The 27,596-nt window shown below is 28.6% G+C and overlaps 8 protein-coding genes across 16 annotated transcripts; 4 read left to right on the forward strand and 4 right to left on the reverse strand.

The window, feature by feature from the left end:
- Nucleotides 1–877: 877 nt before the first annotated feature.
- LOC111690225 (dnaJ homolog subfamily C member 30, mitochondrial) lies at nt 878–1,881 on the forward strand. The gene is made up of 2 exons (XM_023452671.2): nt 878–1,289; nt 1,343–1,881. Exons 1-2 carry the CDS (start codon nt 995–997, stop codon nt 1,756–1,758), a joined length of 711 nt encoding a protein of 236 aa, XP_023308439.2. The 5' UTR covers nt 878–994; the 3' UTR covers nt 1,759–1,881.
- Nucleotides 1,754–3,047, reverse strand: LOC111690224 (probable 18S rRNA (guanine-N(7))-methyltransferase). The gene is made up of 4 exons (XM_023452670.2): nt 2,864–3,047; nt 2,765–2,802; nt 2,144–2,706; nt 1,754–2,086 (listed from the first exon to the last, which is right to left on the reverse strand). Exons 1-4 carry the CDS (start codon nt 2,900–2,902, stop codon nt 1,899–1,901), a joined length of 828 nt encoding a protein of 275 aa, XP_023308438.1. The 5' UTR covers nt 2,903–3,047; the 3' UTR covers nt 1,754–1,898.
- A 373-nt stretch (nt 3,048–3,420) lies between these two features.
- LOC111690266 (iron-sulfur cluster assembly 2 homolog, mitochondrial) lies at nt 3,421–4,155 on the forward strand. Its single transcript, XM_023452719.2, has 2 exons — nt 3,421–3,573; nt 3,629–4,155. The coding sequence occupies exons 1-2, from the start codon at nt 3,509–3,511 to the stop codon at nt 4,035–4,037; spliced, it is 474 nt and encodes a 157-aa protein (XP_023308487.2). The 5' UTR covers nt 3,421–3,508; the 3' UTR covers nt 4,038–4,155.
- LOC111690253 (protein phosphatase 1 regulatory subunit 21) lies at nt 4,118–6,027 on the reverse strand. The gene is made up of 6 exons (XM_023452705.2): nt 5,823–6,027; nt 5,355–5,702; nt 5,099–5,278; nt 4,731–5,044; nt 4,428–4,674; nt 4,118–4,363 (listed from the first exon to the last, which is right to left on the reverse strand). Exons 1-6 carry the CDS (start codon nt 5,877–5,879, stop codon nt 4,274–4,276), a joined length of 1,236 nt encoding a protein of 411 aa, XP_023308473.2. The 5' UTR covers nt 5,880–6,027; the 3' UTR covers nt 4,118–4,273.
- Nucleotides 6,028–6,092: 65 nt separating this feature from the next.
- On the forward strand, nt 6,093–6,888 carry LOC111690214 (nuclear cap-binding protein subunit 2). The gene is made up of 3 exons (XM_023452657.2): nt 6,093–6,276; nt 6,335–6,552; nt 6,626–6,888. The coding sequence occupies exons 1-3, from the start codon at nt 6,226–6,228 to the stop codon at nt 6,822–6,824; spliced, it is 468 nt and encodes a 155-aa protein (XP_023308425.1). The 5' UTR covers nt 6,093–6,225; the 3' UTR covers nt 6,825–6,888.
- Nucleotides 6,889–6,951: 63 nt separating this feature from the next.
- LOC111690213 (peroxiredoxin-5, mitochondrial) lies at nt 6,952–8,377 on the reverse strand. Its single transcript, XM_023452656.2, has 3 exons — nt 8,222–8,377; nt 7,434–7,568; nt 6,952–7,370 (listed from the first exon to the last, which is right to left on the reverse strand). The coding sequence occupies exons 1-3, from the start codon at nt 8,315–8,317 to the stop codon at nt 7,041–7,043; spliced, it is 561 nt and encodes a 186-aa protein (XP_023308424.1). The 5' UTR covers nt 8,318–8,377; the 3' UTR covers nt 6,952–7,040.
- A 553-nt stretch (nt 8,378–8,930) lies between these two features.
- LOC111690263 (ubiquitin-like protein 4A-B) lies at nt 8,931–9,540 on the reverse strand. Its single transcript, XM_023452715.2, has 2 exons — nt 9,383–9,540; nt 8,931–9,319 (listed from the first exon to the last, which is right to left on the reverse strand). Exons 1-2 carry the CDS (start codon nt 9,428–9,430, stop codon nt 8,987–8,989), a joined length of 381 nt encoding a protein of 126 aa, XP_023308483.2. The 5' UTR covers nt 9,431–9,540; the 3' UTR covers nt 8,931–8,986.
- Nucleotides 9,541–10,031: 491 nt separating this feature from the next.
- LOC111690293 (serine/threonine-protein phosphatase 2A 56 kDa regulatory subunit gamma isoform) lies at nt 10,032–27,331 on the forward strand. 9 transcript variants are annotated; one of them, XM_023452758.2, is made up of 11 exons: nt 10,032–10,701; nt 13,056–13,583; nt 14,196–14,358; nt 17,597–17,829; nt 18,220–18,841; nt 21,647–21,843; nt 21,916–22,250; nt 22,308–22,538; nt 22,604–22,996; nt 23,074–23,332; nt 24,122–24,586. In XM_023452758.2, the coding sequence occupies exons 2-11, from the start codon at nt 13,320–13,322 to the stop codon at nt 24,260–24,262; spliced, it is 2,838 nt and encodes a 945-aa protein (XP_023308526.2). In that variant the 5' UTR covers nt 10,032–10,701; nt 13,056–13,319; the 3' UTR covers nt 24,263–24,586. The 9 variants fall into 9 exon arrangements, with proteins under 9 accessions (XP_023308526.2, XP_023308524.1, XP_023308522.1 ...); XM_046950153.1 differs by lacking the exons at nt 17,597–17,829; nt 18,220–18,841 and having other exon boundaries at nt 10,042–10,196; nt 10,286–10,701; XM_046950150.1 differs by lacking the exons at nt 10,032–10,701; nt 13,056–13,583; nt 14,196–14,358; nt 24,122–24,586 and adding exons at nt 15,565–15,606; nt 23,629–23,683; nt 27,220–27,331 and having other exon boundaries at nt 17,572–17,829.
- Nucleotides 27,332–27,596: the final 265 nt, after the last annotated feature.

Genomic DNA, 27,596 nt, shown 5'->3' on the forward strand with positions numbered 1-27,596 from the left:
GAATTAACAAATTTATGTGCCAACGTCATTCAAAAGTTATGAACTAAACATTGTACTTACTCCTGGTCCACATTGGGAATTTTGTTTCAGAAACTACATACGTACGTCAGAGACTTGCGCCGATTCATCTTAAGCCGACTAAGCCTTGCCGCCGAAATTTTTTATATTGCATTTTATTCCATTACGATGAGGGTAACGAAGCACACTTGGTATCCAATTTTCTTTTTCTTGTAAAGTTGAATCTGAATAGGAAATTTTCAGAGATGATGCTAATAGACCTAAAATTATCGATTTCAATAAAAAAAACTAAAATCGAACATCATGTCGCTTATGTGCATTTTGCAAAAAAGACTCGATATTAATCGAAATCTTTATAGGCCATAATTGATCCTGCTCCCCTTCAATGATTGTAGAACTTGGTCCGAAATTTGCTTCTTTACGACATATGATTTGCCGAATATAACTCTTACTTCTTAATTATTTTAATCATAAAGAAATTGCCGCTAAAAATCATATTTCTATATTCGTGGTTAAGTAATTATTTTATTATAGTTAATAACATAATTTTTATTAAATATTTGGTGGTGTCTGTAGAGCTCTAGAGACAACGTGTAGTAACTCTTGACTAGACTGTAATTATGTCTATAGTCAAGATTGTAGACTAGACTATTGTGGACAAGAATATATACAAGACTATATTGAAGACTTTAGATTAGACCATGGTGTAATAAGTGTCTCCTGGTCTAGACTATAGTGAAAACATTATACATCTTTCTAATATCATTAATATTTTTGTGTAAACAATATTTGTAATTTTGCATGTTATTAATTTAATGTAACTGTTTGTAATTGAGGGGAAGAAGGTGCATTTTCAAGTTCAATCAGCTGTTTTAATTTGTTTTTGTCGCAAAAAATGATATAACACGGGATTGTTTTGTTTATTATTAACAAAAATATTTAATTAAAATAAGTAATTAATTAGTGTTTATGTAGAATGTTTACAACGCAGCGATATAATTTAATAATACGTAAGATTTTGTTCACAAGAGCTGCTCAAAATGCAAACATATCTACGGGAAGTGCAACATACAATCCTAATTATTATGAAGCCCTGGGTATTTCAAAGAACTCGACTCAGGGAGAAATAAAAGCAGCCTACTACAGGTTGTCCATGTTATATCATCCAGACAAAAATCAGGGTAGCGAGAGTGCAGCCATAAAGTTTCGTGAAATAACTCAGGCTTATGAAGTTCTTGGAAATTTTCGATTGCGCAGATTGTATGATAAAGGTATGTTGTTAGATTCGATTTTATACCATAGACAGCATATAATATATTTTTAGGTATAATACATACGGCGGGTTCACAGTATGCTCAAGCAACTGAGGAAACTATTAGAAAAGAACCAGAAGTCGAAGACGACCCATCAACAAAATTTTATAAATCACGCTTTACAAAATCAAAGGTCTCCGACAGTGAGGGTCGTACGCCTATTTACAATTTTGATGAGTGGTCAAAAGCTCACTATGGAAAATCATTCGAACGACGGAAAGCGGCTAAAGCAAAATACGAACGTACCGAAGCTCAAGCAAAGGAACACGCTTTAATAGCACAGAATGAAATTTTACTATTTGGCATTGCCTTTGTTTGTGTACTTGTTTACCTCAAGTTTATGGTGGAATCATCCTATGATACTCCTAAGGAAAGGGCAAAAAAGGCTTCTGAAGATAAGCGAAAAGAAAAAGAAGAATCAGTTTAGCTTATGTATTAGTTTTACGTAGAAAATTGTAAATAATTTATTATTATTTGTTGTTGTAGTAGAAGGACATGCTGATGTGCTATGTATTTTAAACATAAAAAAGTAAATTTATTATAACAATGATAATATTAGTTATTAATTTAAAAGCGTCCGCTACGCTTACGCCCCGTGTACTTGGTGTCTGGTCTGGTATCCAATCCTTGACGCCTTCTGCGTTCCTTTTTAGCCAAAATCCAATCACGAGATTTCTTCATGGGTTTACCGCGTGCTTCCTTGCACATTTCTCTCTTTTTTATATAACTTATACGCCTTTCGTCCTCCTCGTTGCCTAAAAAAGTCACAATTTAATAGTAGAAGACTTTGGGAATTGTAAAAACTTGTTTACCTAAAGCCTTTGGCATGGTAGCGGCACCGCCAGTCATTAGTACAAGGAAATACTTTTTCGCTTTGGTTGAGTTGGGGTAATCGACGACGATACCTCCATAGAAACCGGCTTTCATGGCCTGTGAAGTTACCATTTCAATTTGGTCGGCATTTTCTGGATAAAACTGGAAAACGGCGCGGGCCGTTCTGGTAAGACAGGAAAAGAGTGTGGAGAAAAATTTGTATAAACGTTTGTGTGGATTATGTGAGGTTTTATCTGCATTACACAGCCATTGCAAGGCTGATATCGAAATAGCACCATCGAAAGTACCCGGCTTGAAGGGCATACCTTGTCCCATATCGCCCAATATAACATCACCTGCTACTTCCCGTTCAACTGCAATATCCAGCATGGACTTCGAAATATCAATACCCACCCATATGTGATCATTATCTTCCAACACACTTCCAGAGAGACCAGAACCGCAACCAATATCAAGTATTAAACACGGTTCATCCTCATTTAGTGTCAACAATTCCAGTGCACGTTCTGCCATTTCCACTTGAATTTCTATAATTCTTGTGCTGAAATAAACGATAAAAATAGAGATTACTTTGTAAAATAAATGTAATTATTACATACTTGTTGGAATATTTTTTGGCCTCATCATCGTTATAAAACTGGAAAATATTAAAAAAGAATTAAAAATCCTCAAAAACTTAATACTCTTTAATTCCTTACAATTTCTGGTGGGGCTGAATGTTCTGGTCTTCTTGCCATGATTTATATTTGTTATTAGTTCACAAAATATATAAAAATAACTAAAATCAGAAATGTTTATGTTGCACGTGTGTTTTTCGATTCTATTGTTTATATTTTTCTCATTGTGTTGCCAACTGTTATTAAATCAATGTAAGAATTTTACATTCAATAAAGTCGAATTGTAGACACACTTAATCCGGTATATTTTTCAACAGTGAAATTTTATAATAAAAAACAAAAGCCGTTTATTTTGAAAGATAAAAATTATTTGAAAACATATTTAAATTTTATATATAACTTTAGAGAATAAATTTTAAAATGTTTGTTTCATTCAAACATTAATTTTAACATATTTTTAATTTATCTCGGTTTATTTCTCGATTATTAAAAGATGTTTATTGCCATATATTAAAACAAAACATATAAACCCAAAATATATAAATATGTATTACTTGGTAATAAACATAATTAATAGAATGTAGGGTATAATGAGTTGCCAATTATAAAAAAGCTTGACAAAACAAAAAACATATGTTTCTACTTTTTATTTTGATTATCACTTCCAAATAAACTTGCAACTGACAATTGCGTAAAATGAAAAAATTGTGAAATTGTAGAAATTATATGAAAAAGTTTCTTAGTTTAAAAATGTCTTTTTTACGAAATATTCTCAGACCTTCTCATCAGTGGTAATATAAGATACAAGTATGTTAATAAACAAAAATAATTTATCAATTCTTTTAGTTTTAGAATATTATCTCCGCAAAGAACTTTAATTACTTCAGGATCTTTGAGATCTGAAAGCGTCGCAAGTTCTAAAACTGAAAATAAACTATTAGTTAGCGATTCTTGCCTCAAAAGATTAAGAGAAATATGCCAGGATGGCAGTTTTTTGCGGATTACTGTAGAAGGTGGTGGGTGTTCGGGATTTCAATATAAATTCGATTTAGACAATAAAATGAATCCGGACGATTTGCAATTTGGTGAAGAGAAAGCCAAAGTCGTTATAGATAATGTTTCCTTAGAATATTGCACCGGATCCACTGTTGACTACCACACAGAACTCATACGCTCAGGATTTCGAATGTTAGCAAATCCTTTGGCGGAACAGGGCTGTTCCTGTGGAGCTTCATTTGCAATTAAGTTAGACTAATTCATATAAATATGCATAAATATATTTGTATGTATATAAAAATTGCTCTTATGTAAATTCTAGTTAAAAATTAATTTAAATTTGTTTTCATTATATAATTTATTTATGTTATATACAATTGAGGATTTTCTTTTAATAATTACATGTCGGTAACTATTTTAATAAGCATAAAATTAATAATTCTTAAATAATAGAAACAAACATTTGAGTAGGCAATCCAGGCGAACTTTATTTTTTTATTTGCTGGCAGCCAATTGTTCACTAAGACTAATGACCTGTTCGGTCAAAACACTAATTTGCTCATCATAATTCACGCGAGTTGTTGTCTACCATTTGAAATTAGATTTTATTTAGTATTGTTGTAAAAATACGTTGAAAAGAGTTACTTACCAAGTCCTCTTCCAGTAAATGCAAAGCCTGATTAATGCTATCCAATTGTTCATCTTTACCCTTAAGCTCTTGTGTAGCATTTTCAAGACAATTTTGTAAATGGTCAACTTCTGTCATAAAACTAGCAAGTCGAGATTCTGCTAAAAGCTTTTCCTTCAATAGATCTTCGAACTTTTTGCCCAAATTATTAAATAGTAACAATTCTTTGGTGGTTGGTATAAATTGCTCAGTTTTTGAATCACGTGAGCTGTAACATTTAAAACCTGTAACAATAGTTTGTGAATGTAAAGATCATGTTTTTACCTTTTACCATCGGCAACTGAAGGTATAGAAGTGAGGCCTGCTGCAGATGTTGTCGAACTGCAGTTGAATAAATTTCCAGGAGATGTACTTGCATTCATTGGAGCATTTGCCTCAATAGTAGGTTTTGTGTGTAGAGTATCAGTATATAGTTTAGAGAGTTCAAATTGTGAACGCCAATGCGCCACCTCTTTTTCCAAATTTGCTATGCGACACTCAGATGACATCATCTGGTGTGAACTGTGTTGTATTTGGTTATTGTTGTGATAGGGTGTGTAATCACTACCTGATGCACTCAATGCATCTTCACTACCCAACTAAAAAAGTTTCAAATGTGAATTATGTTATGATAATAATATTATCTTACGAACCATACTAGCGGCCTCCACGAGTTTGGTTTCTAATTCTTGGTTACGACTTTGTAATGTTTCCATTTCTTTACGGAGTCGTTTTTCTACATCAGCATGTTCCAGATTGTGTTTTTCTATCATTTGTTCCATACTTTTAATATGCTCTGAATGCATTTGCAAACTTCTCTCCTTATCATCAATCTATATTTATCAAGAGACGAAAAGGAAACTGTTTGCTAAACATTTTTATTATAATATACATATATATACAAAATACCAATGAAGTTAATTCAGCATTTTCCATAATCTTTTTCTGCAGTTCTTCAAATATCAAAGAGTCATCCTTATGTCCACTCATTAAGTTAACTTGTTGCGCTTCAATTTTATCGTTGTTCCCTCTCTTTTTGGATTCTTTTTCTTTTTTTCTAGCTTCACTTGTAGCCAAATCATCTTGCAAAGAAGCCACGCGATGTTCTAGTTGTTTGTTTCGAAATCCCAAAGAATCGATCTCTTGTTCGGCTCGTCTTAGAGTAGTTTCCTTTTGTTTTAGTTGGTCTCTTAACGTTGAACTTTTGGCCTGCTCTTCTAATAAAGCTTTTCTTAAAACTGAAGCCTGAGCTCTAAGCTGTTGTATGGTTTTTATTTTGATATTGATAAATTTTGTAAGATTTGTTGATTAATCATGGGCGTTTATAGTATTTATGCTATACAATTAAATTTTCACTTAATGCTTCGAAAAACCTACCTTAGCATATTCACTTGCTAACTTTTGATATTTGTCTTCGGGTACAAAACCGTCCATGATTTTGTTGAATTACTTAATTACAGTAGGATTATTTTCATTTTATCACAGTATCACTTAAAATAAATAAAATAAATGGTAACAAAAATTTATTTATTCTTAGTTTATGTGTGCAATAGAAAATACAACAATTTTTTCTTTTCTTCCTCCTTTTGACTTTCTTTATGAATTTTGGCAGTTTCACCGCATTGCCAACCTATTAAGAAAAATCGTGTCATTGAAAAGTGACAACAACAAATTATTTTTTGACAATTGTTGAAGAAAAAGCGGCGTTTTTCTGATTTTTCTAGTAGTAAACAAAAATTTCATTAAAATTTTATTTATTAAGCAAAATCATAATTAAATAATGTCAAGTAGTTCAGTAGATTTAAGTTCATATCGCGACCAGCATTTTAAGGTATTTATTAATTGTTTAACACTGAATAAAAGAAAAATCATGCAATCTTTTACTTTAGGGGTCCCGGTCCGAACAAGAGCGCTCATTGCGAGACTCCAGCACATTGTATGTGGGAAACTTATCTTTTTACACAACCGAAGAACAAATTCATGAATTATTTTCAAGATGTGGTGAGGTCAGAAGAATAATCATGGGATTGGATAAATATAAGAAAACTCCTTGTGGTTTTTGTTTTGTAGAGTATTACCAGAGAAATGAGGCTGAAATAGCAATGAGGTTTGATTTGACAGCATGCTTATATCTGAATACGACATCAATAACATGTATTTTCAAATTTTTTTTGTGGCAGGTACGTTAATGGAACACGTTTAGACGACCGTCTCATTCGTGTAGATTGGGACGCTGGTTTTATTGAGGGACGCCAATATGGACGTGGCAAAACAGGAGGACAAGTACGTGATGAATATCGTACAGATTATGATGCCGGCCGAGGTGGATATGGCAAATTATTATCTCAAAAATTAGCTCCAAATACTGATAATCGATGACTTAGTTGTAAATAAATTTATTTTTCTACATAATACATGCGTTAATATTATTCCGAGATTTAAATATTGCTTTTATTATTTTCGAATACTACCAATTAAAACAATGAAAGTCATACATAAAGTCATATTAACTGTTATATACTACATTTTTATTTTGTTCTTGTCTTTTATTTAATATGACAATTAAATACACTTTTTTGGTGGTTTATACCCAAATTACTTTTTGCCAATATTATTAGCCAAAGAGCAACTTAGGCCAGTGCCATCTGGTTCAACGTTCAATTCTTTAACTTCACCATTTTCTACCACCATAGAGAAACGCTTAGCACGTACTCCACCCAAGGGTGGCAAGTCAATGGTCAAATCTAATGCTTTAGCAAATGCTGCTGCTGGATCAGCCAACATACGAACCTTGCCACCAGCATTATGTTCCTTTCCCCAGGCAGACATTACAAATGGATCATTTACAGAGACGCATACAATGTCATCTACCTTTTGTTCGGATTTTAAGGTGTCAGCGGATGAAACATAACCAGGCAAATGAGTCTAGAAGTAATAATTTGATATAATAAAATTAATATACAAGAGTGTGTGTATATTTATACTTGCCTTTGAACAGCCTGGAGTAAAAGCACCGGGAACACCAAAAATTATGACTTTTTTGTTAGATGTCAAATCCCCAGTATTGATTTTGTTAGCTGGAGAATCTTCAAACAAATCTACAGAGGGAATTTTATCACCGACCTTCAATGATTAATAAAAATAAATACGTAAATAAATACTTTTTGCCAGCAATTAATGTTATTTACAAAAACCATTTTCTTCAACTTTTTACTGCAATGAAATATTGTACTTATTCGGTCAAATTACTGCTTGCAATTGCAAAACAATATTTTTAAGTTGTATTGATTAAGCAAGTAATTGGTAATACGTATAAAGGCAAATTTGCATAATTAATATGGGAACTAACAAAGTGTAATGTAAATTAATTTTAGATAGAATCAATATTCACTTTGCAATAAAATACTATATTCTCATACTCTGTAATTACAGAGTTTGTTTGTATACTTTTGACGGTTACATGTTTACAACTTGATTGACCATTATAGCGATATGGACAACGTGTATTGTGGTATTATTTTCAAAATCGAATTTTTATATATTTTTAAGTTTGTATAATAATATAGACTCTATAATAGTATAGATAAAATTGGTGGTAATGAACTTGTTCAGATTATTTATAGTTTCTGTTTTTTTAATACTACGTAGTATCACCGACCTTTTTTATGGATATGTTAATTATCAAGATAATAGGAAGTAAAATTACATAATTTCATAATATTCCTGTAAATTAAAAGATTGACTTAATGGTAAAAATTTTCAATTTTTAAACATACCTTTACAGGAGCCATGGCACTAATAGACGAGGATAATTGACGAATCGAATAGTTCTTCAAGAAGGAATTTCTGAAAATGTTGCGGGATATTTGCATTTTTTACTCCTCTTCTGCTCACACTTTTCCGTCAATTATTTCTGTTCGCAAAAAAACATAAAAAGTAAACATTAAAAAAATACGCGAAAGAAAACTGAAAGAAACACCGCGATAACGACGTTTTAAGTGTTGCCAAACACACTAAAGTACCATTAGTACGTTTTTATCTTGTTATACTCTTTAGCTTCATAAGGGTATATACATATATCATTCCGTTTGTAACTTCCACAATATAAATTTCCGACCGTATAAAGTATATTTGTTCTAGATCCTTGTAGATAGCAAAGTCAACTAAGTCATGTCGATGAAAAATACTAAAAATTATGTACATATTTATCTGTTATTGTTGTCTTTTACTTTGATGCAGAAAAACAGGCCTATTCTGAATAACAAATTTCCGGTGAGTTTGTTCCCTCAACTATACATAAAGCATGCAAAAGGGAATACATTCCCAGCAAATTATGTTCATAATTGGCTTGGACATAAATTTAAATTTTATATAATTAAATACTAAATCAACTGTTAAAACACGCTTGGTGAGGGGTATATAAGATTCTGCACTGCCGAATATAGAACATCGGCTTGTTTTCACTTAAAAAGGAACGAAAGTATCTTAGAAACATAATTTACACTTAAAACATTTAAATGCTATAGTTTATTGTGACAAATTCAAAGTACATTTTCAGCTAAGCGCTCGATGTCGTCCAGACTAAGGTTTTTTAGTTTCTCTTCAAAATCAACCATAAATCTTCTAGTGAAAACTTCCGATTGATTTTCACTGTAGTATTTGCGAAAAGAGCGATAAATTATTTCCCTTAATCCTTCTTGTTTCATTACAATTAAATTAAGTTTTGTGCCATCTTTAATGTTGGAGTAGGCTGATAACATTTGTTCATCGTTTAAAGTGCGGCCAAAAAGTAAAAGTTTTTGTGACGCCTGTGGTATATTTAGAATCTGCTCAATTTCTTGTTTAATTTGGGAAATTGTCGTTGTAGGTGTAACCTGTTGGATTAAAAGTAAAAGGTCTTTACTTCTAAAATGGACGAGGATTACTTATATACTTACATCTAAAGTACAATCTTGTCCTTTTAAAACTTTAATAATTATTTGCATTTTATATTGTTTATTTCTCAAAATTTCTTATATGAATGAGTAAATCACTTTCTTAGTAAAAGAAATGGAAAAAGAAGAGAAGACAAAAAACATATGATTACAGATTGGCAAGTCCTATTAGTTGATGGCAACGCGTAACTGAATAAAGACTTTGCATTGTTTAAATAAAATTTTGTATTACTAAAAAAATTGAAGTTTTTTGAAATTATAATTTTAAAGCTTGAGACTAAAGTTAACGTTTTTAAAAAATGGCTTAAATCTTCAACATCATTTATAAAATTAACACAATTTAAAAAAAAATGCAACTCTAAACGATGGACCAATTACTTTATATTCAGGTATTTGAAAAATATACTCGATAATCACTATATTTTGTAGATAAACCTAGCCGTCAATAAATTTTAAATGTTACCGCCGACTTAAGAATTAAGATTAAGTTGGTTTAAAATTTGTGATAGTTTATTTTAGTGTTTTTTTTTTTTTGAAATTGTGAAGCTACACAATTTTAAGTTTTAGTTTTTTATTTATACAACTTTTCTTTTGTTGGGAATCAAGGTATATAGAACCGGCGTTAATATTCATATGACTCAACCGGCGGTATATAGAACAATTGTTGGCGCAGGTCTCTATTTGGCTCGTTGCAACGTTGCGGTAGTTGTGCAAAAGAAAAACGAAAAAAAGGAAATTTTCGCAAATTAATTTCTATAAAATTACCTAATTGCTTTAACTTTTATCAAAAAGTGTATTTAATATGAATATTTAAAAGGTGACAAAATTTTGCAATACATTATAGTAAAAATAATAAAGTTGAAAGATTTTTATAAGTTTTGCTTTGTCTTTCATTACACTTTCTAGGGTGATCGAAAAGTGTAAAAGAAAATAAAAATATTCGCAACAACCCGTCATTTTTTAGTAATTATATTATAAAAAAAAAATAAAAAAGTAATAAGAGAATCTTAAAAAGCAAACTAAAATACACAAGTGTTAAAAAAGAAAGAAATAAGAGAAAACTTAAAAGGTTGACAAACGCGTTTATAAGTGCGTGTGTGTTTTTGAAACGCTGCGCGATCCCCCACCCTTGCAATTACAATTTTTGTTCTATCTACTACACCTAGTCTTACAACTAGAATAATTTTCTGGTGCTGGTGCTTGTACATTAACTGCAGCTATTTGAGCTACATAACTATTACAAACAAAAAAACTATATTTTAATGTTTTCAAATTTGAATCGGGGCAAAGAAAAATTTAGTAAAATATTTCATCGTTTAGGGGTGCGTATAAAAATTTAATGTTCTTTTAGTATTAGTAATTATTTATATATGTACTTTTTATTTTGATAATTGTTTTTAGAAACGCAGTGTTTGTAAGCCTCTAAATTATACAAATTAATATATACGTACAAACATGTATCCATACATATATTTTTTTATAAAAACATCATCACAATTGTGATGATTTCTTCACATACATTGTATATACAAACAAATATACCAATACATTCATAAATATACTTGTTGCCTACTTTACGTCCGCCATTTGTTTTGATGAAAATAACTCTACTCTCTCCTAATATTTATACCCTACACCACTTTAGTAGGAAGGGTATTGTGCGTTTTGTGGCGATGTTTGTAACACCCGGTTCATAATGACTTTCTGAATCGATTTAGGTTGAAAAAGTTCAATATTTTGCCCATCCATCACAAAACCGTACCCCCTGAATAGGGCATAATTATGTTTAACGTTTGTAATCATCAGGCACTTGAACCTAGCTCACATACAAACTAAACTTCAGATAAGGACTTGAAATTCAAAATTTATTAAACATTAATTAAACGATTAAATTCTTAATAAAAATTTAGAAGTAGACGTAAAATTCTCTATTAAAATTTATAGGAACAGGTTCATATAATCCTATACCCTCATATGAGAACTGTAGAAAATCTTTTTGTTAACAATAATTAAAAATAATCCACATTTTTAACATACGGACTTGTGAAGGGTATTATATGGTCTGCCATTTATATTCATATTTGTTTTACAGTGTTTTAAAGATATAAAAAAGCAAAAAAATACAAAGTATCTAGATCCCAAAAATTATATGTAAAAGAAATATGTACATATATAAATAAGGCATTATAAACATTTATTTTTTAAATGAATAGCTCAATAAAGATACATGTATTTTAACAACATACCTATCAGTGGTATATCCATTGTGGCAACGTAACGTTACATATTTTAATGGCGATTATTTGTTTTTATTTGTGTTAGGCAATTTTCGTTTTGTCTATTTTTTGGTGAAAGAGCATTTAATTATCAAGTGAATTTCTTCTCTCTACAAATTTCAAGTGTAAAGTGTTGCCAGACTGTAGTTTGTAGAATACAGAAAAACTAGCTTATAACGAATTCGGCTATTACGAATTTTTAAAGTGCCTCTATTTTGTTAATTATGTATTTTCATACAAAAAACATCTCTTGTAATGAATCCTCGGATGAAACAAACAGTTTTTTCAGTCATTCAAGAACAATAATAATTTGTTAAGAAAAATATATCATCAATATTGTAATTATAATATTCGTAAATGTCTACATTATTTTTGGAACTTCAAAAACTTTACCCGTCGCTAATAACGCACAAATTTGACTGGTAGTCTGGAGTTCATTAAAAACTTATAATTAAACAAAATTTCGTACATGATCCTTTACTGTACAAGGGTAGTAGCCTATTGAAAATGGTTAAAAACGGTCAATTGTTTCACCTATCGCTAATGCAATAATTTTTTTTAGGAAAATATAATTTTAGTCGCACAATTTTTGAAAAATGTAAAAACGTTTATTATTTGGCAAATGTAAACTTCTTATGTTTTTCTGTGATTCGATTTGGTTAAAACTTTAGAGTAGTTAGTTAGACACAAAGTGTCAAGAATTTTTAACATGTATCTTGACGCGAGTATGACTCGCCAGTTATCGCTGGGTTGACAATCGGCCACAGTCGAGCTGTTATAACAACAACAAAGTTCTCTTTAAAAAACTAATAAATGTGCATAATTCGCTTAATAAGACTTGATGATTACTTGATTTAAATAAATAAATACGTTTTATATAAAGGGGTAACGTATTTCCGAAAGCCTATATGAAAAGTTTTTCATCAAAAAATCTTTTTGAATAATTTCCAATAATTCGATACCTGTCGAGACAAATTTTACAATAGTAGCTTTCATGTGTATAGAAATCAAGTTACAGAATATTGTATTAGTTTGACGATCATCGGAAACATATTTTAGTAGTTATTTAAAAACAAGTTTTCAATAAGTCAAATGCAAAATATACCTATATGATTAATTTGAATTATAATCCCGCAGTATTGGCTAAGTGACACTATAAGAACTATACATTGTTATCACCGATGAAAAGAGTTTTTAATTAATTATTTTTTTAATTTGAGCAAATTTTAATAATATTTATGTGACATGTTAACAAATGCTTTTCCGTTTTTTATTATTTTTGTTAATGTGTACATATATGTTAATACATACATTTGACAAGTAAACAAAGTTACAAAACATTTTCAATACACTAAGAATAAAAGTAAATCCTACATTTTCATTTCTCATTGATTTTCTAGTTGGTTGATTTGTTAGCTTTATTGTTAAAATCGTCGAAAACTGTGTGTTGACTGATATTCGTTCGTTCTATGTTTTTAATCGATAACGATAAAATCAACAACAACATACATATGTACTGTAAGTTTTAATATATTGTACGCAAAGAAAATACGCGTAAAAATATATTATAATAAACTAGAAGAAAAAGAAAAGCAGAAAGCTTAATAAAAAACTAGAAGAAGTAAGCATCAGCATAGACAGCAATAGAGGCTCCTTAACCCGTTATGGATAATAAGGCAGCATCAACGTTACAAACAGCACCAGCTTCTAAAACAGCAGAAGCAGTGTCCATTGTCAACAATAATAACAACAATAACATCAACACGAAAATAGCTACAACTAACGGCATAAAGGAGAATAACAGTAACAATATAACAACGGCTCAAACAACATCAACATCAATTGTGGTTACTAACACATCAAGCGGCTTCGATAGCAGTGGTACACCATCATCTACACCATTATTAGGTGCAAATAAAAATTCGGAGGTAAGTTGAAGTTATCGTTTATTGTTTCATTTCATATAATAGTTTTTTCAATGTTAATGTTTACTACAATCTATGTACTTTTTACACCAATTTAACGCCAACTCTAAATCTACACAAAACACAAAACACACACTCTTAACTTTGAACAAAATTTGCAGCATTTGCAAAAAAGAAAAATAGAATAAAATTAATACAGCTACGATCATATGCCAAGTAATACGTTCTAGAAAATAACAATACCGACAACTACTATCTATGCAATCTAATCTTAAATAAACTAAATGCGATATTATATGTATTTACTATTTTAGTATGGTCATTGATAATTAGCTTGTTATAGAGTTATAATTCTCTTCTTGGAACTAATTGCGATAGTATTCTTGCATTCATGTATGTTTAAAGAGTCAAACCTTTCAAATGACTAAGTAACAAAGTACTGATGAATCTTAGATTTAAGTTTAAACACTTTTTAACTTTAATTTAATCATTTCCATTTGGATAATTTAGGGATTAAATTGACAGTCAAAAAAACTATTTATATAGAGTTTGTTTGGTGATCAAAACACATGCTACATAGTATTAATTAATTAAACTTTTTTCATATATTCACAGGCAAACAAGGAAAACAAAAGAACTCCCCCACCTGTGTCTCCAATAACCAAAGGCTTAGACATAACTACAACACCACTTGTGAAAAAAGAAAAACGTCAAAGCAGTTCACGTTACAATGTCTCAAAAAATTGTGAACTTACACCATTGCCTCCATTAAATGAGAGTAAGTAAATTATAAACAAATACATTTTATTTTCTAAGGTATGTAACACAACACAATGAATAAATATGAAATTATTTGACTGGCTTATATTTTATTCTAACAACCAAATACAAAATGTTCATAAATAGCATTATAATTTTTGGTTCAAACCAGAAAAAACCTATCAGATTGATTAAAACTAAATTTAAAACTATCAGATTGATTAAAACTAAATTTAATTTCAATTTCAACCTGTTTTCGACTTTCAATTTTAAAAATATTGCCTTCTTGTGCTTATGTTCATGTGAGATTGTTTTCGAAATGTATTTTTTAAGGTGCCGAATATTCCAAGTATTAAATTTTAAATAATAAATTCTTTTGAAATACTAGTTCATAAAACACAATATACCATTAATTTTGTTTGCAAATCTTAATTGTTCGATCAATTTCAAATCGAAATAATATTGTATGATTTTTACCACTTTTTATAAAAAAATATTTTAAAATTCGTACAGAATTTACTCATTCGTAATAAAGGATACACAATGGTAAAATTTACCTGCTTTTACTAACGAATTCGAAAAAGTTTTTACTTGAATTACAAAAACCTTTGCCTAACATATCCAATCAGCTGATTCGCTAATTATAACTTGACGTTAGAGAATTTCTTCCTTAAGGATGACTATATGAGTGTTATTTTTTATGTGAAAAAATGTCAGAATATATTCTTATTTCTAAAGTTGAATTTTTATTTCATCAAGACCATTTATTATTTAAAAATCTAATATTTATAATATACATATGTATATGTTTATTATTAAATTTGTTTAACTACAATTATTTGTTGTTAAAATCATCTGTCTGTTATTATTTATTTACAATTGTTAAAAAATGCAACTGCGCACTTTCCGAAAAAAAATCATCTCTTTTCCTAAACAAATAAGCACTTCTCTGTATATGAAAACTTAATCTCTTCAAAAAGAAACTCGGTTAAATTGTCAAACAGATATTGATTTTTCTATAATGACATATCTATACCTACGGTTGTACTGTTGTATTCATTTCAAGTAATATTTTTAGTATATAGCAAAGAAAAAAGTAGTATTAACTTTAAGATACAAAAATAATAGTTTTCTATTAGTAAAATAGATACTTTTTGTGTATAAATAGATATAACAATAAAAACATGTAAAATGTAAAAAAATATGTTAAAAAGTGTAAAGAAGTACTATAAATACTTAAATGTTTATATGTATTTTCATTTTTAAGGTAAGAAATAAAAGGACAAACCCACAATAAAACACCGGCTGAGAAAAAAAAAAATCAATATATTTTTTTTTGTTAAAGTAATATAAATAGAATTATTTTGTTTTTATTTGTTTATATGTATTATTAACGTTCTGTTTATATTTTTATGTAAAATATTTTCCTAATATTATTTATTATTATGCTATTATGTATATATTTTTGTTATAGTTTAAATTATTTTTGTATTTGCATGAAAAATATTTTAGGTGAAAAAATTTTTTTTGGTCTGTCTGCTATTGCGAACTAATTTTAGATACATATGTATGTATGTATGTATGTATGTATGTATGTATGTATGTATGTATGTATGTATTATTGCATGTACTTACATATATACATACATACATACTTATGTACATGTAAACATCTTGTTCATAAGTAGGTAATATTATAAAATTGTTATTTATTGCAATACATAGTTATTATTTTTCATATATGTTCAGTAAGAATAGTATTCTTTTTTTTAATTTGTAAAAATATTTTTGTATATCGAATTTTGTTTAGATCTGGGATAATTTATTACAACAATGTATTTCATAAAAATATATTTTTCTAATTTTTCATTTACAGTAATAATAACAATACATAGTTATTTAACCTAGGTTTCTTTAAAATATAAAATTTGTAAACAGAAGGGAATTATGTATATCTGCCCTTTAATTATGTGAAATTTTATTTTAAAATCAAATTTGCAAGAATTGTCATAAAAATATTAAAAAAAATTAATTACGTCTTGAGAAATTTCAGCGGTTAAGTTTCGTGTCTGGAAGGGTTACTTTTATGTAATTTGATTTTGGAAAAGGCCATATTTTGCACTTCAATGTCTTACGTATTGAATTTGGAAATGAAAATAAGAAAAATATGTTTTAAATATTTTTTTTTGATTTAAATGTTTATTTATATTTATTAATTGTTAAGTAACAATTGAGTTGTTGTTTTTTGTTTCCTACATAAACAAATCTTTCTCCAATTATAATGAATTATTAGACAAAATTAAATTATTTTAAAAAATATTGCTTTGTTTTACAGATTTTTGCTTGCTTAAATTTAATTTACTTATAATAGTTAAGATATAATTACAAAAATAAAAACAAGCACGTTTTAGAGACAGTAGATAATAAAAATTTTTAAAATACAAGAGCAGGCGACAAAAAAGGTTGTTTACAAAAAATGTTTTAGTGAATTTGAAATCGGTTTGATTGAATAAATGTGACTTGTAATGAAATGGTATTTAATGATATGTTATTTGAAAAGAGTACCAATGTTAACAATAATACCGAGCAAATTGACAAAAATACAAATACAAAAATACAAGAAAATAAATGTGAACATAGCAAACTAACTTCTTCATCCATTAGTTATTCGTCAACTTGTTCCATTAACAATAGAGAATCAAACAATAGTTATAATAAAAAACAAATAAGTGCCGCCAGTACTAAAGCCAATCATCTTAATAACGAACCAATAAAAATTTTACCTAGCCATCAACCATCCGTGGGGAGTGGTTACTTTGGTTTAGGTATACCAAAATCCCCATCATTTCATAGCGGTCTTGATCTATTGGCGGATGATTATGATGATCATGATCATGATGTTGATAATGATAAAATTGTAATACAAACGACAGCGACGACTGAAGCGACCCAATCAGAGAATATTAGTTGTGGTGGAGGTGGCAGTGGTAGTGGCATTGGCAGTATTGGCTGTAAATTTAAATTTACAAATATTGAAGAAATCAAAGCAAAATTATCCAATAGTTCCTTTTCAACAATAAGTGCAGTTAAAAAAGTCTATAACAATAAAATGCCAGCATTACAACCACAACCTCAACCTAAAGAAGTTAATAATATCTCAAGCAATCATCAATCACTATCATCAAATTCATCAGCAATATCAGTAACATCATCTTCTTCATCCTTATCACAGCAGCAGCAAGTGACATCTTTATCAGTAGTTAATACTAGCAACAATAGTATATCATTAAATGCGACAACAGCATCCATGTCAATGGCGGCCTCTTCTTCGAATACCGGAGGAGTTGGTTCTTCTTCCTCAGCAGCAACAAATCCCATTTCAGCAACCACGTCATCCATTGTATCAACACTGGCTCAACATTTCAATGCAGCTACTTCAGCTACACAACTTTTAACAACTGCCTCATCAACGCTTGGTTCAAATAACAAGGTTTGATTTAATCTTCTAATCCACTCATCAATTATAATTTTGGAAATCATAGAATGTAAATTTGTATAATTTAAATCGAGAAAAAAATATAATTTTATGTAAAGTTTTAGGGTAGGAATTATACTTATCTATAAAACTGGTCCTACAAATTTGGCAGCGGTGCATTTTATCCCATAATATCTTGATTAAACAAAAAATTATATTTATTTGATCGATATTAATTTATGCAAAAGATTAGTTTTTTATTTGTTTTATTTAAAATTAAAATTTGAAAATTCATTCAAACGTATTCTTCATTATTGTGTCCAATTTCTTTTATTCCATTTTTTTAATTTTACAAATTATACATAACAATGTTGACCATGCACGAATACGTTAATGATTATGCAGTCTCCAGTGAGTGCAGCTACAGCAATTAAAAATATACTTAATGCTACAAAAAATGTGGGCAGTGGTGGATCTGCTTCTAATAATACGACCACAAATAGCAGCTATAACTCAAATAATGTCAGTGGTGTCAGTGGACAAGGACAGTATAATACAGTCTTGTCTACAACAACGACGACACAGGCATCAACAACTGCCCCATTGGTGTCACAATCGGCAGCAGCAACAGCATCAACTAACTCAGGTTCCGTTACCCAATCTATTGTCAGCGGCATTAGCATTTCCTTGGGCATAGGGAATGCTGCAAACAATACTAATAAAATAACACGAAACAATGGTTCTAGTGCTGCACAAATAAAATTACAAAATAATGCCAATCTTAGCGGTGGAGCAGCTACTAACTTACAGTACCAAAATGGAAATGAAAGTATTAATGATAATCCAGACAACTCAGATTGCCAGAATATAAATAATTCGGATGGAAGTGTTTCAAATGGTTCGGGACCCTTTGTAACTCAAACAACTTTACAGCAAATTTCTGGTAGTCCTGGACGAGCAAGGGACAGAAATGTTTTTCATACACCAACATCATCAGCAACAGCAGTACAGTTACCGCTACTACGAGGTTTTTGAAAATCAATTCATTTTTCATATTTTTTTTTTTGTTATATAATTATTAGTGTGTTTTCATTTTATAATTTTTTCGAATTTGTAGTAGATTTTTTTGTTACTTGTTATACATTTATGGTTTTATATCTACAGCTAATGTTGTTACTTAGAAAAAGAAAATTTTACAAAATTTAATCATAAGTTAACAATATATTTTTTTTAGATCTCTAAATTCAACAAACATATTAAACAGAAAATTTTCAAACTTTTAGATGCATTTAAAATAATTTATTTTTATCATTTTAAATATTAGAAAAAAATTTCAAAATTAAATTTATACATCAAGCTTAAATTCATTTGCACTATACATATTCGTTTAAAATACTAATTAATATTAAATTTCTAATGAGACACTTGACCAATATGTTTGGACACATGTACGTACATACATTCATATTTATGAATATTAAATCCGATTAATTTTACATAGCGCATTGCATTTAAAGGCAAAATAACGAAATTATTCAAAATAATATGCATCTTATATATAGATAAATATTCTAGTGAAAAAAATATCATCTCTTTTATAGCTTGCTCTCTCTCTTTCTCCCTTTTTTTTTAGAATTGTGAGCAAATTATGATGTTATTTGTTTACAAAATAATCTATGTTTTTATTTATTTGGCAAATTGATAATCTGCCAAGAGTCCCAAGTAGGTGCAAATAATTTGCAAACAAAATCAAAACAAACAAGATATAAATATACAACAACAACAGCTAAATATACTATTTCTGACTTTGACGAAAGAACGAATAGAAAAACCACATACATAAACTTTGTATTGTACAATGTACATGTACATACGTACAGTGATTCACAAGACCATGTTATGATTAGATACATTACATGCTTACAAACGTATGTATATGTATAAGTATTATAAACATACATACTCTAACAAACAGAGTGGTTAAAATATTTTATAGTTATTGATTTCCTATTTTTCTGTATTATTATGGATTAATACTTATAAATTTAAAAGTTTAATCTACTGTGTATTATTTGTTTAATTTACCAGTTCAAATGATTAACTTATTTGTTATTTTTAATAGATCGAGGTTGGCAATAGATACCGTTAATAATATAAATACGGTTTTAGTACTGTTTAAAATTGAGATACCAATACCGCAACAAATTTCTTTTGATAAAATACCATACAGTGGTTTTCTTATTAAATTTAGCTATTTATTATTATATGATATACCGATAAAATTGAAAATATTTGTATCGACATATTGTTTTAATCGCACAACAATTGTACAGGATCCAAAAAATTTAAACATTGTATTATATGTGCTTTTACTAATATTGACAATGGAAATGTTTGTGTTTTTGTTACCTCTCTCAAAATTTACTTTGCTTTACTTTATGATGATTCCCAAAATATTTTATGTCTAGCGATGGCCGTTCGTAAGCTGCACCAAATTAAAAAAGATATTTTGGAATTATTTTTTAAAATTTTTTGTTTTGTTTTGAAACAAAATATCCAATATGATGTATCGTTTGAAAGGGGATTTAAAGCCGCGTCAATGATCTATTAATCATAAGTAACTGCAAATTTTGCACACCACTAGACCTGGCTTCAAAAAACCTTTTAAATGATACCACATATTGTATATTTTGTATAAAAAAACCGTAACATTTAAAAAAATACCTACAAAGGGACTTTTTGTAAGCGGTACAGCTTTCGATAAACTAGAAATATTTTGGGAACCATTATAAAAGATAACAACGATTATTTGAAGTTGGGTAATATGACATTTTCTTGAAAACTGTCTAGCTCATGAATGGACAACATTTATTCGAAAATATTTTGGGCAACATCATATTACATAACAGCGAATATTTTGATGGGGGTAACTCCATCACTATTTTTGTGCGTCGGTCTAATGTATATGTATTAAAATAAAGATATTCGAAATATCTTTTATTGATATACATTACATATAATTAATAAATTATACACTGATGTCCGAAACTAAAGCAAAATATATTATATATAAGTGGAATGTTCTATAAAATTTTTAAACGACATTGAAAAAACAAGGATTTTATACTTTAATAAATTACTTTGTTGTAATAAGAATTGTGACAAGTATTCATTAGATTTCTCAGTACATTCTCCGCTGTAAAAACCAATAAATACTTATCATGATTCCTAGCTATTGTATGACATGAGTGAGTTTTATTCTTGGTTGGAGACGACTATACTTAGTCCGGTATTGTACCTTTTTACCGAACAAAGAAAAAACTTTATTTTGATGAGAATATGCGGATTATTCAGTTATTCCTAGACGAAAATGGTCAAAAATGGAACCAGTTAAATCCTGACTTAATGTACGAACTTCTTTTTGTGTACTTAGCTAAAGTTTACATTACAAATACAACAACAAATTTTATCAATGATTTCTAATTTAAGAGATTTCTATTTTTTAATTATGTTTAGTTAATATTATTATTTTCTTTTTCTTTTTTATAATTTTAAAGAATAACTAATATGCTGACAACTTAAATATCACAATTTTTTCTACTTTTTGAAAAAAAATACACATATTTTGTCGCAAATACTAAATAAAAATATATAAGAACAGTAAAAATAATTTGGTGTTAATAAATCATCAAATCAGTCAAATAATAAGTATTTGTCATTGTTATAATAGAAAAACGTGCTATTTATGTTGTTATTTTATTTTTCAAATTATTTGCAAATAAAAAAAACCCTTTAACAACTTATTTTATAATTTATTTGCAATTTTGCACAGAAACACCAGCCAATGAACGTGAAGAACTCTTTGTTCAGAAAATAAGGCAATGTTGTACACTGTTCGATTTTTCCGAGCCATTAAGCGACCTAAAATGGAAGGAGGTGAAAAGGGCGGCTTTACACGAAATGGTTGAATATTTGTCTAATCAAAATAATGTTATTACTGAAGCCATTTATCCAGAAGCAATAAATATGGTATGAAATCTCGCTTTAACTATGAGACAAATGTATTTATTCTGCTTGTTTTTTTTGTCTGCTTATAAATAGTTTGCTGTAAATTTATTTCGTACTTTGCCTCCTTCTTCAAATCCTAATGGTGCTGAATTTGATCCGGAAGAAGATGAACCGACATTGGAGTCTTCTTGGCCCCACTTGCAATTTGTTTACGAATTGTTTTTGCGCTTTCTAGAATCGCCAGATTTTCAACCAAACATTGCCAAACGCTACATAGATCATCAGTTTGTTTTGCAATTGTTGGATTTATTTGACTCAGAGGATCCACGTGAACGTGATTTCTTAAAGACTGTTTTACATCGTATATATGGAAAGTTTTTGGGCTTGAGAGCATTTATACGCAAACAAATCAACAATGTGTTTTACAGGTAAGTAGTGCAGTAATAATGTATATTTTTGGAATTTTAATTTGATTAAAATCTTAGGTTTATCTATGAAACTGAGCATCATAATGGCATTGCCGAATTGTTGGAAATTTTGGGTAGTATAATAAATGGATTTGCTTTACCTCTTAAGGAGGAGCATAAACAGTTTTTGCTTAAAGTTCTATTGCCTTTACATAAAGCGAAAAGTCTTTCTGTTTATCATCCACAATTGACCTATTGTGTGGTGCAGTTCTTAGAAAAGGATCCAAGTCTAGCTGAACCGGTTATAAAGTAGGTTAATTTCATACAATTGAGTGGTGTTTTTCTAATAATATTCTCTTTTTTTACTTTCAAAGGAGTCTTTTGAAATTCTGGCCAAAAACCCATAGTCCGAAAGAAGTAATGTTTCTTAATGAACTTGAAGAACTGTTAGATGTCATAGAACCAGCCGAGTTTCAAAAAGTAATGGTACCACTGTTCCGGCAAATTGCTAAATGTGTTTCATCACCACACTTTCAAGTGGCCGAACGTGCGTTGTACTATTGGAATAACGAGTATATAATGTCGTTGATATCAGACAATTCCCAAGTCATATTACCGATAATGTTTCCTGCCTTAAATCGTAACTCGAAAACTCACTGGAATAAAACTATACATGGTCTCATATATAATGCATTAAAATTATTTATGGAGATGAATCAACGTTTATTCGATGAATGTAGCAAAAATTACCGGCAGGAGAAGCAGTTGTAAGTTGCAATTTCATGTTCTTAATTTATAATATGAAAAGTTGTAATATTGTTTTGTTTTTCTGTTTATTGCAAAGAGAGAGAGAAAAATTTGCCCAGCGTGAAGGTCTTTGGCAACAGGTTGAGAATATGGCCAAAACAAATCCAGAATGGACAAAAATTGTTGGCCAAATGGATAGTTTGAGTATTTCTAGTAGTCAAAATGAGTTTGATCAGGACAATGACAATTGCGATTTAACTTATGACAAGTTGGATTATGATGACAGACAACAACAGCAGCAGCAGCAGCAACATCAATCATCACAGCTGCACAGTTCTGTTCAAGAAAATCGCGAGGTATGTTTTTCCAAAAAGAATATACAAATATCTTAAGCATGTAAAATAAATGGCGTCATTCATGTTCATGTAATACTCTTTTAGGAAATATTTTACTCAACATATGTATAACATATATGTATTGTTGTTGCTTTAACACTTTTAAAACAATTTCAAATTAAAACACAAAATTTTCTTATGCATTCCAAATAAACTATACATTTTCCTTAACAAATTTTGTATTCAATTTATTCTATAACAGCTGACATACTTTATTCATAAATTCTACTCTTATTTCGATCTTTTGTCATTTGTAGCGTATTGTGTCTGTAGAATAGCTTATTATTAGCTGGTGTCTTTTCAAAATCAAACGTATGTAATTTAGAAATGTATATCATATGTATCTACATATATTTATAACATTACTAACTCAAAAAAGGCTTTAAAATATACTCATACATTAAAAAACTTATGAAATATTAAAACACAGATACGATGATTGTGACAAATTTTAATTTTGATATTTAATTAATAATTAATTAAAGTTTTGGTGTCATCATGCCACATTTAAATATGTGAAAATATTAACCTACGTTATTATAAAGGAATTCTAACAAATTAAACATAAACAAAGGAAAACGTATCTGTGTAACAACTTTTACAAGTTAATTAACATTACAAGAAAAACAAAAAAAAAAAAAACAATTATGTATGTGTATATTCATATATATGTATGTAAACATTAGTATTTTGTATTAATTTACTAATAAAATAAATTTGCTATTTGGTGTGTAAATTCTCAATTCTCAGAAATCGCCACGTAACAAGGATAAACCGTTGCTTAGACGAAAATCTGATTTGCCAGCTGACAGCGGCACAGTACGTGCCCTAATTGAGCACAAAAGACCCGATGAATATTTAAAAACACCACCAGATGCAAACATGTGTTAAATAAAAAATAAATATAACAATTAAATAAAATATTAAGAAGGCTGCATAATTAACATGCACACTACACAAACAAATAAAACAACAACATGTTACTTAAGATCAGCACAACGCGGGCGTTAAATCTATGAAAATATACAAGTAGTTTTTTTACAATTTACAAAAAATATATCTATACATAATAAATAGCAGTATGTATTACATACTAATATTTTAATGTCCAGCAAAGCAGCCAGAGCTACTTGTTGAAAATAATTATAATTACAACAAAATAATTATTCATACACATGCAAAATATTAATAATTTTGAATACTTTTCTTACTATACACAAATCTACTTTATCTATAATTATGTGTACATAAAAAAATTGCATACAAAATATGTTTTTAAATCAAGACCACATTTAATGTGTAGATCTAATTGGTAATCATTTTATATTTTTAAAATTTTCATAAAAAAGTTTGCTTTTTGCAGCCCAAGTGTTAAATAAACTAAGCATTTTACTTCGTCGAAAATTATTTAAAAAATATCAATGTACCCTGCAGGAAATGGATCTAGTACAAAATTAGTTTTATACTAGTACCAAAATCATCAGTACTTGTTTGCAACTGTAAACTTTCCTATACCATCTTAATGCTCAAATTAACATTGAGTGTGTTTGAAAAATTACTATTACTATTAGTTCTTGACTTATACTAGTACTCTTAGGGCGAGTTTTTTTGATAAAGATAATCTTTATTCTTTGGTTAAATCTGGTTTAATATATGTTTCGTGTTTTTCAGTTATCAGTAAAGATACTTATTATCTTAGTTTAACTGAGTGTAATTGGCCAATTAAACTCAAGTTATAAGTGAGAAAACACAATTAACAAAAACAATAAAACAATGATTTCAGAAGAACAAAAACTTAATATTTTAAGTAAATTGCAATTTTCTGATTTGTTTTGTTTTATTAATTATTGTTTAAAATGTTTATTTAAAATTTTCAAAAATTTTCTATTTTACAAAAGTATTGTTTGCAAAAAACAGCTGTTCATTGTTTATATTTTTGAGTGAAAAGTTGGCAATACTAACAAAGTTAACTGAGCTTAAATCTAAAACTGACAAACACAATCATCGGTTAAAGTCCGCATAAATTTGTTCCGAGTTTAACCTAACAGCAAGTTAAGCCTAGTTTAACTGAGGACTAAGAAACCTGCCCTTAGAGACAATTAGGTCCTTTAGAACCAGTTTATTACTAGAACTAATATTCACAAAAAGTCCCCATATTATTTAGTGGTTTTGCTCCTTTGTAATCCTCCTATGTGGTTTCAGTTAGAAATTACAACACAACCAGTTTTTTTATCCGTTTTTTTTTTTTTTCTAAAAATATTTGCCATACGATAAAAAAATAATAAACTTATTGCAATTTTAAAATTTAATAGATTTACTTACATGGGGAGCTGCATACAACTGGACCTAAACAGACATTCACTATTTATCCTTTGATTTGAAAGGACATTTTTGAAAATTTCACCCCTATCGCCAATAGAAGGGAAAATGTAGTTCCCTTGAGATATTCATTTTCCTTGAAGGGAAAATTGCTATCGTTAACTTGTTGTGAACAATTCATTCACAATAGTTGATTTTGTATGGAACAACTGTTCAATGTTTACAAAATTTCATCAAAAAATTTTTTCCGACAAAAAAAAAGTTAGTGAACGAAAAAAAGTGAAAAGGAAACATATTTCTTTGCTGTTCTAGTGATAGTACTAGTGAAATTAAGACAATTATCACTTCATTTCTTGCAGGGTAGATACCATTTTAATTTGAAAACTCGAATTTAGATGTGAAGTTTTAAAAAATCATTGCTTTAAAGTAAAAATCAAATTTTAACGACTATACATGCGAATTTATTAATTGCCACCAGAATTTGAAACCATGATTCATTAGCAGTTTTCTAGCCTAACAAAATTGCAAACTTTTCTTGTGTCCAACATTTAAATAATGAAAAGTTTAGTTACATTTTACATTTCAGTTGGTTTTGTGAATTGTATGCAAAAAATATCGTATACACATATATTATTTAATTTAAGCTTTATTTCTTTTTATTTTTTAAACAAGACTAATTCTTTTTTAGAATAAAAGATTTGCACAGTAGCGCAACAAAGATAAAACATATTAAAAACTACTACAACTTTTTTATCTTTTATGTGTATTTTAGTAATTGGTATAACATTTTGAAAAATAAACATTTATGCAATTCACAACCTATTCTAAGAGATGTATGTTCGTTTAAAATAAATATCTCACAAGAATGATTATTCAACTCTTATAATAATTTGGGATTTTAATAATTATTTCTCTATTTATATAAGTTATAAGTAGGACACTCTTTTTGTGTTGATTTTATTTCCGTATCAATATTTAAAATAAATTTTAAGGCATGAATTTTTAATAAATTTATATTTTTTTGTAAAATTGTTTGCATGAAAACAAAACTACTACATATAAATAAAATCCCCCAAAATCCTCAAATATTTGAAGTTTTATACAAGAGCAGTCAGCGCAATTAAAAAAGGATCTATTTGAAAAGAAAACGTATATAAATATTACAACTATTCAACGCCTATTGCAAAAAGAACTTTATGTTAAAAGTTTCAAATAATTATTTTTTTAAATAATAGTCAAAACAAAAAAAGAAACAAATTGATTACACATAGAGTGAAAAGATTTTAAAAATTCTCCTCTATCATTTAAATCTAAAGAAACATTTTCCTTTAAAACAGAAAATATTTTCAAGGATGGAAAATTATAAAATGAAACAATTTGTTTTTGCGGTCGTTGCAATGGTGTAATATTTAAACGTAAAAAGAAATGATAATGTTATTAAAATATCATTTTCATAAATATGTATGTACATCCCAGAACATCGATCAAATAATATATTCTTCTTTTTTTCTTTCTTTCTTCTTTTACAGTGAAACAATAGTAGGAGTACACACATATTTTAATTTAATTATAAGGATTTATAGCTATGAAAATAGTTTATTTATTTGTTAAAGAGTGTAATCCATATTTACTATACATACATAAATACAGACATACAAAACATACATACATACAACATAAACATAGAACAAATAAAATAATAAAATAATAAAATACACAAAGATTAATAACGGAAATGAAAGAAAAGAATAAACTTTATTATATAAACTATATACATAAATATACATACATACTTATAAAAAAAAAAAAAAAACAAACAATATCTACTAAAACTAAGAAATATTTTTATGTATATCTGTAAAAGGACAAACAAAAATATAATAAATAATTTAAAAAATTAAAGAAA

Source organism: Lucilia cuprina, chromosome 4 (genome assembly GCF_022045245.1).
Source record: "Lucilia cuprina isolate Lc7/37 chromosome 4, ASM2204524v1, whole genome shotgun sequence".
NCBI lineage: Eukaryota > Metazoa > Arthropoda > Insecta > Diptera > Calliphoridae > Lucilia > Lucilia cuprina.

Excerpts from the sequence above, each read along its gene's own strand:
- LOC111690224 (XM_023452670.2), bottom strand. The coding sequence starts at position 2,902 with ATGGCAAGAAGACCAGAACATTCAGCCCCACCAGAAATT. Across the intron at positions 2,707-2,764 it reads GCCAAAAAATATTCCAACAA|CACAAGAATTATAGAAATTC; the intron begins GTATGTAATAAT and ends CGTTTATTTCAG. Across the intron at positions 2,087-2,143 it reads TACCATGCCAAAGGCTTTAG|GCAACGAGGAGGACGAAAGG; the intron begins GTAAACAAGTTT and ends TGACTTTTTTAG.
- LOC111690263 (XM_023452715.2), bottom strand. The coding sequence starts at position 9,430 with ATGCAAATAATTATTAAAGTTTTAAAAGGACAAGATTGTACTTTAGAT. Across the intron at positions 9,320-9,382 it reads GACAAGATTGTACTTTAGAT|GTTACACCTACAACGACAAT; the intron begins GTAAGTATATAA and ends TTAATCCAACAG.
- LOC111690214 (XM_023452657.2), top strand. The coding sequence starts at position 6,226 with ATGTCAAGTAGTTCAGTAGATTTAAGTTCATATCGCGACCAGCATTTT. Across the intron at positions 6,277-6,334 it reads ATCGCGACCAGCATTTTAAG|GGGTCCCGGTCCGAACAAGA; the intron begins GTATTTATTAAT and ends CTTTTACTTTAG. Across the intron at positions 6,553-6,625 it reads GAGGCTGAAATAGCAATGAG|GTACGTTAATGGAACACGTT; the intron begins GTTTGATTTGAC and ends TTTTTGTGGCAG.
- LOC111690225 (XM_023452671.2), top strand. The coding sequence starts at position 995 with ATGTTTACAACGCAGCGATATAATTTAATAATACGTAAGATTTTGTTC. Across the intron at positions 1,290-1,342 it reads GCGCAGATTGTATGATAAAG|GTATAATACATACGGCGGGT; the intron begins GTATGTTGTTAG and ends ATATATTTTTAG.
- LOC111690253 (XM_023452705.2), bottom strand. The coding sequence starts at position 5,879 with ATGGACGGTTTTGTACCCGAAGACAAATATCAAAAGTTAGCAAGTGAA. Across the intron at positions 5,703-5,822 it reads TAGCAAGTGAATATGCTAAG|CTTAGAGCTCAGGCTTCAGT; the intron begins GTAGGTTTTTCG and ends ACCATACAACAG. Across the intron at positions 4,675-4,730 it reads TCAGTTGCCGATGGTAAAAG|CTCACGTGATTCAAAAACTG; the intron begins GTAAAAACATGA and ends TAAATGTTACAG.
- LOC111690213 (XM_023452656.2), bottom strand. The coding sequence starts at position 8,317 with ATGCAAATATCCCGCAACATTTTCAGAAATTCCTTCTTGAAGAACTAT. Across the intron at positions 7,569-8,221 it reads GTGCCATGGCTCCTGTAAAG|GTCGGTGATAAAATTCCCTC; the intron begins GTATGTTTAAAA and ends TAATCATTGAAG. Across the intron at positions 7,371-7,433 it reads TTACTCCAGGCTGTTCAAAG|ACTCATTTGCCTGGTTATGT; the intron begins GCAAGTATAAAT and ends TATTACTTCTAG.
- LOC111690266 (XM_023452719.2), top strand. The coding sequence starts at position 3,509 with ATGAAAAAGTTTCTTAGTTTAAAAATGTCTTTTTTACGAAATATTCTC. Across the intron at positions 3,574-3,628 it reads CTCAGACCTTCTCATCAGTG|TTTTAGAATATTATCTCCGC; the intron begins GTAATATAAGAT and ends CAATTCTTTTAG.
- LOC111690293 (XM_023452758.2), top strand. The coding sequence starts at position 13,320 with ATGGATAATAAGGCAGCATCAACGTTACAAACAGCACCAGCTTCTAAA. Across the intron at positions 13,584-14,195 it reads GTGCAAATAAAAATTCGGAG|GCAAACAAGGAAAACAAAAG; the intron begins GTAAGTTGAAGT and ends ATATATTCACAG. Across the intron at positions 21,844-21,915 it reads ATCCAGAAGCAATAAATATG|TTTGCTGTAAATTTATTTCG; the intron begins GTATGAAATCTC and ends GCTTATAAATAG.